This window comes from Jaculus jaculus, chromosome 7 (genome assembly GCF_020740685.1).
Source record: "Jaculus jaculus isolate mJacJac1 chromosome 7, mJacJac1.mat.Y.cur, whole genome shotgun sequence".
In the NCBI taxonomy this organism is placed as follows: domain Eukaryota; kingdom Metazoa; phylum Chordata; class Mammalia; order Rodentia; family Dipodidae; genus Jaculus; species Jaculus jaculus.
In genome coordinates, this window is record NC_059108.1 from 25327137 (window position 1) to 25342596 (window position 15460).

The window sequence follows — 15460 nt, forward strand, 5'->3', positions numbered from 1 at the left end:
CTTTCTCTCTCTCATATAAATAAATAAAATATATTTTTTAAAAAACTGGCATTTACACATATAATGAGTGATTCACATTCAAGGGTTTTGTTTTACAAACCTTCTACTTCTTCTTGTGAGCCTGCCTTTATTTAATACTTTTTGAAATTGGTATCAATGGCAAAGGCATGCTCATTTTCCAGTAATGGAAAATTTTGGTCCTTTAAGCACAGATAAAAGTTTTGGAAACAAAAGGCAATTTTATGTCCAAGTCAGTGTACAAGGCAGGTGGTTAACTAAGCTGGAACTGTTTTTGTTTTGGTAATAACTGTAATTATAATGACAAAGAGTAAATTTTAAGATGACTAAAATAGAATCTGACTTTCTTCAATGTCTACCAAATTTGTTCTGAAGGCCTTTTCAGAAGGCAAATTCCAAAAATATTCTAAGCTGCTCAAGTAAAGGCATCATTGGAAAAATGGGTTTTTAGGCTGACTGAAGCAGATAAAATTCACTTAAGTGTCCATATGTGGGTATAGATCCCTTTTTTTTCTAGAGTATTTTAGCAATGTAACTATACATACTTCTGATTTTTTTTTCAGGGTATAAATATATAACATTAAAAAAAGCAAACTTAAGTTTTATTATCTTCAATATATATTTCAACTATTTTGACAGGTTATATTCTAATATTAACATATATTCTAATATTATTATTTTTTGGACAGCTTGAAATTTGCCTATAAAAAAAGAAAGTTGCCTGTATCCTGGATAAGCTGTTCATGTGTGTGTGTGTGCATGTGCACGTGCGTGCACATTTGTACACCTGTGTGTACAGATTCACACAGGGCAAGTGTACACTTGTGGAGGCCAGAAGAGGACATTGTGTGTTCTGTGTCGATCTTTCACCTTATTTCCTTGAGGCACAGCCTCACTGAACCTGGAGCTGGCCATTTTTCGGTTAGACTGACTAACTGGTAATCCCCAGCAACCCCAAACCCCCTGCCTCCACCCTCAGTGATGGACACAGGCACGTGCTCTGCTTTGCAAGATGCTGGGGACCAAACTCAGGCTCCCATGCTCACACAAGTTCTGTTACCCACTGAGCCAGGCCCCTAGTCCCACCAGTTCTCCTTAATAGCTCTTGAGAGGCAGAGAAGGGGGAGAACGGTTTCCTGCAGTACTGAAAACTGTTATCTGCAGTGTAGGAATTTACTCAGCCTGTTCTGAGAAGGTACTTCAAATCTGTTTTTTTTTTTTTATAATTATGCATCTTTTTATTTATTTATTTATTTGCAAGCAGAGAGAAGACAGACAGACAGAGAGACTGGGCGTGCCAAGGCCTTCAGCCACTGCAAACGAACTGCAGATGCATGTGCCCTTGTGTATCTGGCTTACTTGGGTCCTAGGGAATCAAACCGGGATCTTTTGCCTTCGCAGGCAAATGCCTTAACTGCTAAGCCATCTCGCCAGTCCTGTTTTTTTTTTTTTTGTTGTTGTTGTTTTTTAAAGTATATAGCTCATACAGTCCAAGTGGGAGAGTGACAGAGAATGGAAAGAGTTGGGAATGGGCAGAGATTGGCATGAAGTAGAAGGGAGGTGGCAGGTGGGGGTGGCATCCTAGAGAAGAGGAGAGCTGCTGGAGGCAGAGGGAGGGGGTGTGATCCCACAGTGGAAGCCTGTGGCTGGGCACGTCCTCACTGCGAGGAGAGTGGAAAAGGCCAGGCTGGGCAGCTGCCTGGGACACAATCTTTAGGGACAGCAAAGGTTTCCGTGGGACTGTAATGAGATGAGGGAATGGAATCTACCAGAACTCAGATCCAGATGGTAGGACGATTAGGAGGCCATACATGAGGTAGGATTAGGTCCCGAGGCATGCTTACATGGCAGCTCATTAGATAGCCTAGGAGGAAGGGGGCGGTTCGCCGGGCACTTTGGCTGTCACTGACAGGTGTGCAGGTTTGGTAGCACTGCTGAGCGGCCGGGACTATAGAAGAGGGCAGCTACAGGCCCATCTGCAGTCAACATGCCCAAGCACATGGAACAAGCGATTTGAAGACAGGACGGACACAGCCTACTCAGGGGTTGCACACATCCCCATCTGACCTACCAGAACAGAGCAGGGAGGAGGGAAGAACCCACCGCAGTTAGTGTAAAGGTTAGAGAGAGGAGAAAGAGGAAAACAAAGGAGATCGATACAACCGGACCGAGTGCCCTTTATTAGGACCTGCGACAGAAGCAAGTCTTTGGTGGCAACAAAAGAAGATTCCCAACCCTCAAGGCAGGAGGAAGGAATTCATATGCAGGCTAGGCAGAGCTGTGGCCAACTGGAGGCAACCTGGTCTTTCTCCGAAACTGTGAATACATCAAATATCAACTAAGAGGCAGTCCAGGTGGCAGTAGCTAGCATGGAAAACGTGGCCAACTTTGTTTACCCATTGGGTGTGGGGTGCTTGTCAGGGTCACCTGGCAAGCAAGATGGAGGTTGCAACCAAGATGCCTGCAGTCTTACTGAGCTGGATTAAAGAGGAGAGGAAGAGAGACGCAAAGAAGGAAAGCAAGAGCAGAAAGGCCTAGGAGCAAACTACAAGGGTAGTGGCGTTCACGTGCCTTGAAATCCCAGGAACTCTGCAGACCTCAGAGTCCCTCTGGCCAGACAGACATTGCCATGTGTGCATGGATGAGCCTCCGAATGGGCCAATGCAGAGCCTGAGGCAAAGGAGGCCTCCGTTGCATCCAATAAAGAATGGCATCTAGTATCAAGCAGGATTCTATTTCTTTCCAGCCAAATACCTGTGCTTAAAACACCAAGGGAGGTGTTTTCAACTGATAGATGTTGTAGTCTCAGTTTTCTCTTTCTGTGAGATGGGGCTTTGCTGTCATAAGAAACAAGTTCCAAAAAATTTTTGAGAGCCATAATAAGACTTCATTCACATAGTTACAAACATAAGACAAATGCTAATGGTGGAGCAGAGCAAATAGCCAATATATGTTTTTGTGAACATATCTTCAAATATTCTCAGTGTTTAGTAGAATAAAATATGTGGGTCTAGGGGTGTAGCTCAGTGGTAGAGCACTTGGATAGCTGCTTACGGCCCTGGGTTCAATCTCCAGCACCACAGAAAACAAACTCCAGACGCGTGCGCCCCCTTGTGCATCTGGCTAACATGGGTCCTGGGGAGTCGAGCCTCAAACCGGGGTCCTTAGGCTTTACAGGCAAGTGCTTAACCGCTAAGCCATCTCTCCAGCCCAAAGTGGTACATCTTATAGAGACCAGGAAGTAAAGATAGAGGAAGGGCCAGGTTCCAATATTCCCTTCAAGGTCATGTCCCTTTCTACCTCACGTTCTCTTACTAGACCTGCTTCATAAAGATTCTTCCACCCAGACTGGTGTGTGGACACATAATAGTTCCAGCCACTCCAGGGGTCACATCATTCCAGTAGTTCAGGACCAGTCAACCCGGAACGGCCTAATGAGACTCACACCAGCGGAAGAGAAAACAAGCCGAGGAATCTCTGGGCTGCTGACAGGTTGCCTTTGGGAAGCATTCAGAATCCTGAGCAAGGGCAAAGGCTGATCCCCACAGTGAGGGACAGGGAAAATGCCATTCTACAACGCTCAGCCACAGGATTCCACACCACTATCTTGTCCACAATGAATGGAATATATTGCCAACTGAAAAAAAAAAAAAAAAACCTGAACAAAATTGGTATAAAATGCCTTAAATTTTTTATGTTTTCTTGTTATTAAAGTAGCAGTTAGGCTGGAGAGATGGCTTACTGGTTAAGGTGCTTGCCTGCAAAGCCTAAGGATCTGAGTTCAATTTCCCAGTATCCATGTAAAGCCACATGCATTTGGAGTCTGTTTGCAGTGGCTAGAGGCTCTGGCACACCCTTATTCTCTCTCTCTCTCTCTCTCTTTCTGTTTGCCTTTTTCTCTCAAATAAATAAGTTAATTAACTTTTAAAAGTAGTAATAGCTGGGTTTTGCCATGGCTGCTCCCTGTCTGTTCTCCATGAGGTTATGTTGCATCTATCCCTTCCATGTGTTTGGGGGAAATTTTAATTAAATATGTATTAAAGTATTAGACTTTTATTTTAGAAAAAAATTTAAATACTTGTTTTTAATTAACTTCTGCCTAATACCTGAGCATGGGCCTCTAAGCATATAAAAAGGATTAGGCGTGACTCTCTTTTTGTAACACTGAGGTGAAGTAAGGACACAGAGGTGTGATTTGAAGACACTGAAAGTTCCCTCGTGCTTTTGTGCAGTTTTCAGCAAATTTCTGTCTGCATAGAGTAGGAGTGATTCTCTTCGGTTTTGAAAGGCTGAGTGCTGCTGCCCAGAACCTGCAGTCTATCTCACGGTCATTCTGCCCTGGGCAGACAGCAGTGACGGACACTGGTAAACATCCTTCCTGTGCTTTCCAGGGCCCAGCCACCTCCACTTAAAAGTAGAGAGGAAAATAATGAAAGGTTACGGTCCTTGAAAATCTCTTAAATTGATTTTTTTTTTTTTCCTGAGGTAGGGTCTCTCTGTAGCTTAGGCTGACCTGGAATTCACTATGTAGTCTCAGGGTGCCACGAACTCATGGTGATCCTCGTCCTATCTCTGCCTCCCAAATGGTAGGATTAAAGACGTGTGCTACCACACCCTGTGGGATGAGGTATTATGCCTTGCAGAATTTTTATTTTAAGAAATGGTGGCAGGGGTAGTAGCGCATGCCTTTAATTCTAGCACTGGGGAGGTAGAGGTAGGAGGATCACTGTGAGTTCAAAGCCAGCCTGCCTGGACTTACAGAGTGAGTTCTGGATCAGCCTGGTCTAGAGTGAGACCTTCCCTCAAAACAACAACAACAACAACACACACACACACACACACACACACACACACACACAGAGAGAGAGAGAGAGAGAGAGAGAGAGAGAGAGAGAGGGAGAGAGAGAGAGAGAAAGAGAGGGAGAGAAAAGAAATGGTTAATGCTAGGCACAGTGGCATGTAGCTGTGCTCAGGAGGTTGAAGCAGGAGAATTGCTTGAGCTCAGGAGTTAAAGGATAAAAACCAACCTGGCAACATAGTGGAAAGAAAAAATACTACTGACAGTTGGAAAAGATCATCAAACTGTATTTGAAATTTCCTATCGATACACACACACACACACACACACACACACACACACACACACACACTTTTCTATGCCTGTGGTAGCCAGAGTGGAAAATCAGGTATTCCACTTCATTGCTCTTGTGTGCATGGGCTTGTTTTAACCAGGGTCTCTCTTTTTTTTTTTAATATATTTTAGTTATTTACTCATTTATTTATTTAAGAGAGAGAGAGAATGAGTGTGCCAGGGCCTCCAGCCACTGCAAAAGAACTCCAGATGCGTGCGTCCCCTCGTGCATCTGGCTTATGTGGGTCCTGGAGAGTTGAACTGGAGGTCCTTTGGCTTTGCAGGCAAACGCCTTAACTGCTAAGCCATCTCTCCAGCCCCCTCTTCGTTTTTTATTTGTTTTACTAATTCCACAGCTTAGGGGCCTTCTGCTTCCCTGCAGGACTGGGATTATAGGTACATGTGGCCATGTCCTGCTGTTTACATGAGATCTGGACATTTGAACTTGGCAATATCAGGCCCCCGGGGCTGTCATGCTTGCATAGGAAACACACTGAACCTAACCACTGAGCAATCTCTTCAAACCCCTACTTGAATTTTTAGCATAGTCACCATGTAGAGTTAAAGGCTTGAAGGAATAGATATGAACTTATCTTACACATCATGCTTTACTGCTTGAATTATTTCTCCTATAAGTCTAACAACAATGTGTATTTAAAGCACTAGATTTGGAACTCATTGTCTTGTTTTTAACCTGAGACAAATTTGTATTTCATCTTAAACTAACCTTAAACCAAAGTGAAGATGGTTTTGTGATGATTTTGTGGCATAATTGAAAATGTTCTTTGGCCTCTTATGTTTTTGAGATGAATAGATTTATCAAACTTAGGCTATTTTCACATTTTAGTTAAGTATAAATTTCATGAGCCATGATTGTGTTTTATTGCTGGTCTCTCTAGGATTTATTAACCAGACATAAAGTATTGGTTGCAGACTTCTTAGAACAAAATTACGACACGGTAAGTAGAATCATGTTTTTGACTTCTTTCTTCCTCTTGGTACCAGTGCTCCGGCTGGGTCCGTTAGCTCTTCTTGAATGGAGATGGCGAGGATGCAGAGCTCGTCCAGTGTCGGTAGCTGGGGGCCCTCGAGTGCTGAAGGCGTGACGGGTTGAGCTGGTGGCGTCAGAGGCTTGTAGCTCCCATGCCTGAGTACTGGAGACCTAAGGCTTCAGCAGCCAGAGGTCATCATTCTTGGTGCTTGGGTTAGAGGCTTACAGCTTTGAGTTCAGATTGGCACCCTGGCACTCGGAAATGAGGGACATCTGCGGCTCTCAGCAGCAGTGCTGAGCATGGTAGTGATCCTCGGGCATGAGAGATCCCCGCCTTGACAGTTGTGGGAACTCCTCTGACAACTGGGGCCCGCAGTCTGCTCACCTTCCTGTACTGACAGCATCCTTAACGAGGCAACACCAGGGGGCAGTGCAAGAAGGTGTCTCCTAGCTGAATTGAAAAGTGAACTGAACAACCTGATTATGAATCCAGGAGGGGCCATGGTATGGATGGGGTGTGCACAATAAGGATGTGTGTGTATTAATCACAGCACTGCTTCCCTTTCCATCCATCAGTGGCTGCTTGCTGAGTCCAATCTTCAGTGAAAACAGCTACAGGACCTCACCATCTTGCCTGGGAGGCACTTTCAAAGGCCATCAGGATGTGTGGCATGGTTGTGACTTGAGCAAGGCTTGTAGCAAGAGTCCCAGCTTCAGTTGTAGTGGTCCTTGCAGCTCAGCTGTCCTCAAAGCAACTGTGAAGTTTCCAGAACAGGTGCCACGAGGGTTGTCAGAGAAGCTGCCTCATTGAGGCTGCCAGGCGCCAGGGAAGAATTTACCTGCTCTTGTTCAAAGACCCCGCTAATCCAGGCTAAATCACTCATTCACAGAAAGAAAAACAGAAAACACAGAGAAAACTCAGCACAAAATTACTAGCATAGTACCATTTAACATTAATATCAATGCTTAACAGTGTTTGATCCCTGCCACAGTGCCTTAGGAGAACTGCATCCCTCTGTCTGTCTGACTCTCTTTCCATTCACACCTTTGATCTGTCACTCCTGTTTATCATCAACATTCATAAACATGAACACACCCCCCCAAATTTAAATAAATGAATTATCTTGCAGCTTTTGATAAATATTTTTTAAATGACTTTTGGGAGGACCCAAAATTAATTCCAACTTTCAACCCAATTTCTTACTTGCAGAACTAAAATAAATGTGAGCATTCTGTATGCTGTATCCATTGCCTCCCTGTTCCGTCATGCCTGTCACAGAGGACAACCTCACGCAGAGGACACACTGCCACTGTTATATGTCTTATTTTCTTTTTTTAGATTTTTGAAGACTATGAGAAACTGCTTCAGTCTGAGAATTATGTGACGAAGAGACAATCTTTAAAGGTAATACCAATTTCCTTAAGCCTTTAGTGATTAGCAAATAATCTATCCTAGACAAGTTCAAACAAAATTAAATTATCCTTTAATTTGTGAAGTAAGGTGAGAAATACAGTTTAGACTGTGCTTTGTAGCAAAATAATGTAAGTGTTCCGCCTCAAGCGCCCTGTGGCACTATCAATAGTAAGGGCATGTCGCTGGGAATACCTCTGCTAAGAAAGGAAGCCAAAGCTAAGCAACCTTGAGCAGAAGCACAGGCCTCTCCTAGGGATAGCTTCTGAGTGACAGGAAGCTACTCAGAGTGAAGAGGAGACCAGCATGACTGTTGAAAGGCTCACCAAAGTTCCTGGGAACCTTCTGGCTGAAAGAAATGACCCTGTGTCTCCTGCATCTGTTCGCTCCGGGCTTACGGAGGTGTGCTCACAAGGGAGGAGAGGAGCGACAGTGCCTGAACATGACCCAGAAAATGCAGGACTTTCAACTCCCCTTGCAGTTGTAGGTGCAGTAAATGCTAAGCTCTTACTTCCTGGAATTTTGAGTGGAAAGACAACAATTGACTATGATATAGTGCTGATAGAGCTGAAATGTTATGGACATAAGGGAAGCATGGTTGTAACATACTTCCTTCCTAAAGAACATTGCTTAAACCAGTCCACGGCAAGTTCGGTCCCCCGAGCCCTCTAGTTACCATAGCACCACCACTGAACTTGACATGTTCAAATCATATTTACAACAAAGGTCCAGAAATAGAAGGCATGGCATTCTTAAGAACTAAAAGAGTAATTTTAAAAAAATCAACCAGGGCCAGGTGTGGGGGCACACTCTTTTAATCCCAGCACTCCGGAGCCAGAGGTAAGAGGATCGCTGTGAGTTTGAGGCCACCCTGAGACTACATAGAATTGCAGGTCAGCCTGGGCTAGAGTGAGACCCCATCTTGAATCACCCTCCCTCCCACCATAAAAAATACCCAGCTGGGCTGGGAGTATAGTGCAGCCGTAGGGCACTTGCCTGGCATACACAAAGCCCTGAGTTGTATCCTCAGCACTGCAAGGTGGTTGGGACTAACACATGCCTATGTGAAAAGACCGTCTGACAGTACACACATGGCTTTGCTGTCCTCAGAACCTGCCAGAATTGCACTGAAACAGACTCTGTAAGAGGGTTAAAAGAGGTGGCCAGGTGGGGTGGTGCACACCTTTCATCCCAGCACTTAGGACCCAGAGGCAGGAGGATCGCCATGACTTCGAGGCCACCCTGAGACTACATAGTGAATTCCAGGTCAGCCTGGGCTAGAGTGAGACCCCGCCTCCCTACTTTGAAATAAACAAACAAACAAAGAGAGGTTGTGGTTAGCTGGTAAAGAAAGCAAAGTTGATTCTCAACTATCCACAAATGCTGGGGAAACTGTTGGGGAAATAGTGTGAGGGAAGTAACAGGACATTCATTTTAGTCAGGACATATTTACCTGCTAATGTTCTAGACAGTGGCAATTAAATCCAGCACCATGGACCTCATGTTCTGCTGGGGGACAACATCTAGGAGACAAATACATGGTTTTCAGGTAGCTGTAAATGCTGAAATGAAAAGTTAAGCAGGATAAGGTGCCATGCTAAAGTAGAATTTAGAATATTTCTAAGAAAGGAAACCAAACCTAAGCTAAACAAAGCCACAGTTCTCTCTAGGGGAAGTTGTTTAGAGATGAAAAGAAGACGATCTCTGAGGGCGTGGCATGTATGCCTTGGTAACTGGAGTATCAGCAAGGCCTCCCTAGTAATTTGACATTTGAGCAGAGCCCTAAGTTTGTGAAAAATAAAAATAACTTTGAGCCAGGTGTGGTAGCACACGCCTTTAATGCCAGCACTAGAGAGGCAGAGGTAGGAGGATTGCCCTGAGTTCAAGGCCACTCTGAGACTGTATAATGAATTCCAGATCAGCCTGAGCCTGGGCTAGAGTGAGACCCTACCTTGAAAATCAAAACAAAAAGACTTTGAACAAGTTGTGTATATGAAACAAAAGGGCATTTGTGTTTGTGTATGTACATGTAAAACAAAAAGTATTTGCACACACTTGTATGTGCGCATATAAAACCAAAGGACATTTGCTTTCTTGAAATCATGTCTGCTATGGAAAGCTGGTGGAAATGCATAGGAGCCCAACAAAATAAGGTCCTGGGTGCCCTTGAGTGCCTGTACTCCCTAATAAAAGGTGTTGAAGGACAGCCATTTGGGGCATGAACTACATACTCTGTCCTTCAGTTAACTCGCTCACTGTCTGTCTCTCTCACTCTTCAATAAATAAATAATTTTTAATAATTAAAAAGTAATTAACAGAGAAATTTTTTTCTCCTCACGTTAAAGACCTTGGGAACTTATTTCCTATCTTCTTCAGAGGCCTGGCATCTAAATACCAGCAAGAAAAATTATCATTCAAAAGAATCTTGGAATTTTTTTTTTTTTTTTGAGCTCTGGTCAGCTTCATTAAAATACCAAGTTTCAGGGAGAAAAACAACTTAGTTACTGTTGTAGTTGCCATCTCATTGCTGGGACAAAGCACACAACCAGAGCTGCTGATGGAGAGAAAGTTTTTACTTTGCCTTACAGTCTCGAGAGGAAGCTTTGTGATGATGGGAGAAAGCATGGCACAGAGGTCGAACATCACCTCTGCCACAGCAGAAAACAGTACCAGGAGAGTGAGCCAGGCTCTGGCAAGGGGGAGCTGGCTGTAACACCCCAAAGCATGCCCCCAACAACACACCTCCTCTAGCAAGGCTCCACCTCCCAAATTGCCCCTAGTTGGGGACCAAGAATTCCAAAGACAGGAGTGTATGGGGGACGTCTGACCCAAATCACCACATTGTACCCACAGCCCCCCTAAACTGTGATGTCAGTTGCAATCACTCAGTCCAACTTTAAAAGTCCCCATAGTTTTTGTCAATCTGAATGCTGTCCAAACATCCCCATAGTTCAGGGTCTCTTAACCGTTAGTCTGTACAACCAAAACCACCTAATGGCCATTGTAGTTAGCTTTGAGTGGCTGGCAGAAAGCACCTGACCAAAAGCAGCAGTGGGTATACCCATGAAATAGATACTGAAGAGACTCACTTCACTTAATATGATGAACCTCAGTTACATCCATTTCCTGAAAACAATGTAATTTCATTCTTCTTTATGGCTAAGTAAAACTATTGTGGGCCTTGGGGTATAACTTAGTTGTCAGGGTGCCTAAGGCCCTAGGTTAGATCCCCAGCACTGCATAACTGAGCATGGTGGCGTGTGCCTGTAATATCTGTACTGGAGAGGTAGAGGCAGGAGGCTCAGTAGTTCAGGGTCATCACCAACTACATGACAATTTAAAGGCCAACTTGGCCTATAATAAGACCCTGTTTTTCATTTACTTTTATTTTTTCAATGTAGGGTCTCACTCTAGCTCAGGCTGACTTGAAAGTCACAGCATCTTCCTCCCCCTGCCTCCTGAATGCTGGGATTAAAGGTGTGCACCACAATATCTGGCCTTACCCTGGTTTTGTTTTTTTTTTATTGTTGTTAAAGAAGGGCATGGTGGCACACCTTTAATCCCAGCACTCAGAAGACTGAGGTCAGGATGGGCTAGAGTGAGAGCCTACATCTAGAAAACAAACAAAAACAACAACAAAGAAAGACTTAGAGCGATAGCTCAGTGAATAAAGCACTTATAATACAAGCTTGAGTGCCTAGTTTCTGATCCCCAGAACTCACATAAAGCTGGACACTATAGTGCAAACCTCTGCAATCCTGTTATGTCTGTGGCAAGAAGGGAGGTAGAGACAGGAGAATCCTCTAGAAGCTTGTAGGCCAGCTAACCTGACAAACAACAAAATGAGAACAAAATTGGAAGGTAATGACCAGCACCCGTTTTGTCCTCTGACCTCCAGATGTGCGCTGTGGCACACATCTGCACTCACACACAGGAACACACAAAATACATAAAAGAAAACAAACTCCTAAAGCCCTGCCTCCATTGTGTATATGCAACACATTTTCTTCTATCTTCACAGAACTAAAAAGAATAAAAATAAAAAATCCAAAAATGTATATGGAATTACAAAAGACAAAGCAATCTAAGCAAAAGAATAATGCTGGATGGGCTGGGAGGATGGCTCAGCAGTTAAAGATGCTTGCTTGCAAGTCTGCTGACCTGAGTTCAATCCTCAGCACACACATAAAGCCAGATGCAAAGTGGAACATGTGTCTATAATCCCAACGTGTCTATGGCATTGAGAGGCCAAACCAGGAGAATTCAAATGCTCACACACCAGCCACACTGGCCTATCCAGTGGCAAAACAATAATAGAGACCCTATCTCAAAAGAAGGTGGGAGGAGAGGATTGACTTCTGACTTCTACATGTGTGCCATGGGCACATACATGTCTATACACATGCACATCATCTGTGCATTTGAAACAAAAAAAAAAAAAAAAAAAAGAAGAGGAACAGCCAGGCGTGGTGGTGCATGCCTTTAATCCCAGCACTTGGGAGGCAGAGGTAGGAGGATCACTGTGAATTTGAGGCTAGCCTGGAACTACAGTGTAAAAAAGAACAATGCTGGCTGAAGAGATGGCTCAGCAGTTAAGGCACTTGCCTGCAAAGCCTAAGGACCCAGGTTTGATTCCCCCAGTACCCATGTAAAGCCAGATGCACAAAGTGGCACATGCATCTGGAGTTCATTTGCAGTGGCTAGAGACTCTGGCATACCTATTCTCTTTTTTTTCTCTATATTCCCCCCATTAAATGAATAAAGAAAATATTTTAAAAAAATGCTGGAGGTATCCTACTTGATTTCAAGTTATGCTACAAAGCCACAGTAACAGAAATAGCATGGTACTACTGGTACAAAAACAGACATGTGGATTGAGGGAGTAGAATAGAGAAACAAAATAAAAATAAAAACAAACAGTTAAGGATAAATTGTAAAACATGAAATTCCCTTTGGCCAAACTGAACACTATTTTGTCACGTTGTCTTGTTGTCTGTTGTCTGACAGTAGACATGTAGGTCCGTATTCAGAGAAGGCAGACAAGCCTCCTCTTGGCTGTACAGTTCAGAAGTGCTTCATTTTGTTGTCCGAGGAGCCAGCCTTTGAAACCAAACATCCAGAAAGGATGTTTGTCATGAGCTCTTTCCTCCAAGCTGTGGCCATTTGCTTGTCATAAAAGAAACTTCATTACCCAGATAAACACAATTTGCTAAAACAAAGGACTCTCTCAATCCCCAGGTGACTTTGGGGTGAACCACAAAGAGTGCACAGAAACAGCACTGTGACCCCCCCCCACCCCGCCCAGAGGCAGGGTACCACTCTTCACCTCTAGAGACTGGGCAGTGGTAGCTTCCTGGCTGTGCCCATAACGTGGATCGTATGCCTGTTTCACAGATTACCTACAGTGTTGGGCTTATTCAGTAATAAAATTGCTTTCTTTTCTGCATTTTGTAAAGAGGGGCCTGTGTTGCTAGGACTGCTACCTCTCAGCCATATCCACATACATCACACACACACAGGTAGTAAGGGACACAGACCCAAGAAAGGCTTGAACCGTGGTCTTATGGAGCTTAGACCTAAGATCTTATAACGTCTGCTCGGAGACAATCTGAATGAAAGAGGAAAACACTAGGAATACTGAGACAGGTACTTACTTGGGAGACCTGGCGGAGAGATGGGGAACCCTCAGCATGGTCTCTGAGCTAGTCCTAAGGGTAGATATATTTAGGCAGGCAGACAGGAGGTGATAATGTTTCTCAAAAATTCCAGCAAGATGGGCTGGAGAGATGGCTTAGTGGTTAAGCGCTTGCCTGTGAAGCCCAAGGACCCTGGTTCGAGGCTCGATTTCCCAGGACCCACATAAGCCAGATGCACAAGGGGGCACATACGTCTGGAGTTCATTTGCATTGGCTGGAAGCCCTGGCATGCCCATTCTCTCTCTCTCTGTCTCTCTCTCTCTGCCTCTTTCTCTCTCTTTCTGTCACTCTCAAACAAATAAATAAAAATGAACAAAAAAAATGCAAAAAACATCCCAGCAAGAAGAGAGTAGCTGGGCGGGGAGGTGGCTCCATTTGGTAGAGCGCTGCCACATAAACATGAGGACCTGAGTTCAGATTCTCAGGACCTACTGTCCGGTGCGTGCCTGTGATCCCAGCTGGGGAGGTGGGCACGGGAATCCCTGAGGCTCATGGGTAGCTCTAGGTCAGTATGAGACGCTGTGTCGAAAAATTAAAGTGAAGGGCTGGAGCGATGGCTTAGCAGTTAAGCGCTTGCCTGTGAAGCCTAAGGACCCCGGTTCGAGGTTCGATTCCCCAGGACCCACGTTAGCCAGATGCACAAGGGGGTGCACGCATCTGGAGTTCATTTGCAGTGGCTGGAGGCCCTGGCGCGCCCATTCTCTCTCTTTCTCTCTGTCTCTCTGCCTCTGTTTCTCTCTCTCTCTCTTTCTCTCTCTGTCGCTCTCAAATAAATAAATAAAAATAAAAAAATTAAAGTGCAGAGCAATTAAGGAAGCCTTCAGATGTCATCCTCCAGCCTCCACACATGTGGAGACATGCACACATGCACACACTTGCACTATACACACAGAGAAAGGGTGGTTAAGTTGGGGGAGTGCACAGAGTCAAGGGTGAGGAAGACTACTGTGGGAATAAAGAAAAGAAGGAAGCTGCAGACATGAGCCCCTATCCCCAAGGCCTTCAATGTCATCTTAAGGAGTTGAGGTTTTCCCCCAAATACATGGAAACCTGGCGTTTGTTTGCTTGCCTTTTTTTTTTTTTTTTTGTTTTGTTTTTTGAGGTTGGGTCTCACTCTGGCCCAGGCTGACCTGGAATTCACTATGTCATCTCAGGGTGGCCTTGAACTCAGAGTGATCCTCCTATCTCTGCCTCCTGGGATTAAAGGTGGGCACCACCACACCCAGCTGTTTGCTTACTTTTATATGTGGAATTAGTTTTTTTGTTTGTTTGTTTGAGGTAGGGTCTCACTCTAGCCCAGGCTGACCTGGAATTCACTATGTAGTCTCAGGGTGGCCTCTAACTCATGGCGATCCACCTACCTCTGCTTCCCAAGTGCTGGGATTAAAGGCGTGTGCCACCATGCCCGGCTTTTTTTTTTTTTCAAGTAGAGTTGGTTTTCAGGAAGATAGCTTGGCCTGTCACAGAGTGGCGTGGACTGAAGACTGAGAGGAAGCGTTTGCAGGATTTGGGGATTACCTGGATGAAAGGGAATGAGGACGTGAGGAAAGTGGCAGTAAAGATGGAATGAAGGATGTCTAAGAGACAGAAAACAGAAAGTTGGCAGATCCTGGACATGTGAGGAGGAGCAAGGAAAAGGAGCTGAGGAAAACTTTGACTCTTTGTCCCACGGAACTGGCAAATCTCAATGCCATTAACCAAGAGGCAAACAGTTTTTAAAGATATCAAGTATAGTAGGCCAGCAGGACGTGCCACAGCAGAACTGCGGGCAGAAACGTTGACACTGGAAATGTAGAAGCAGAAGGCACTTCCTCCGTGCTGTGATGGTGCCGTGGCTGTAGAAAAGAAAAGTGTTTATAGGGCAGTTTGGTGAGTATAATATATGCATTTAGCCAGACAGAAGCAGGCCTTACTCTCCTAGTGCTCATGACCTCTTCCACTGTAGGCATTTGATTAGGTTTTCAGTACCAGGAATGCATTCCCTCCTATGGAGCTGGCTTCCAGTCCAATTAGAGAGCAGTTGGTTTCCCTCATAACAGACATGCCACTATTGCACTCATTTGGTCATTTGGCCTGGTTGGCCAAACTTAAGGTTTGCAGTGTCCACTGTTTTCACCACTGAAGAACTTCTGTCTCCTATAGGGCTGCATGCAGCGCAGCCTTTTTCAGCTTTCCATCAGCTGGTCTGTAGGGAGGTGGTTTTTCAGTTCAGC

At 44.6% G+C, this 15460-nt stretch overlaps 1 protein-coding gene across 3 annotated transcripts in view; it reads left to right on the forward strand.

Moving 5' to 3' along the window:
* Positions 1 to 15460, forward strand: part of Cab39l (calcium binding protein 39 like) — a 128423-nt gene that overhangs the window by 98107 nt on the left and 14856 nt on the right. For all 3 annotated transcript variants that reach the window (XM_045154964.1, XM_045154963.1, XM_004660049.3), the window contains 2 exons: positions 6049 to 6108; positions 7480 to 7545. In XM_045154964.1, coding sequence (XP_045010899.1) covers positions 6049 to 6108; positions 7480 to 7545 — 126 coding nt within the window. The remainder of the gene's footprint in view (positions 1 to 6048; positions 6109 to 7479; positions 7546 to 15460) is intronic.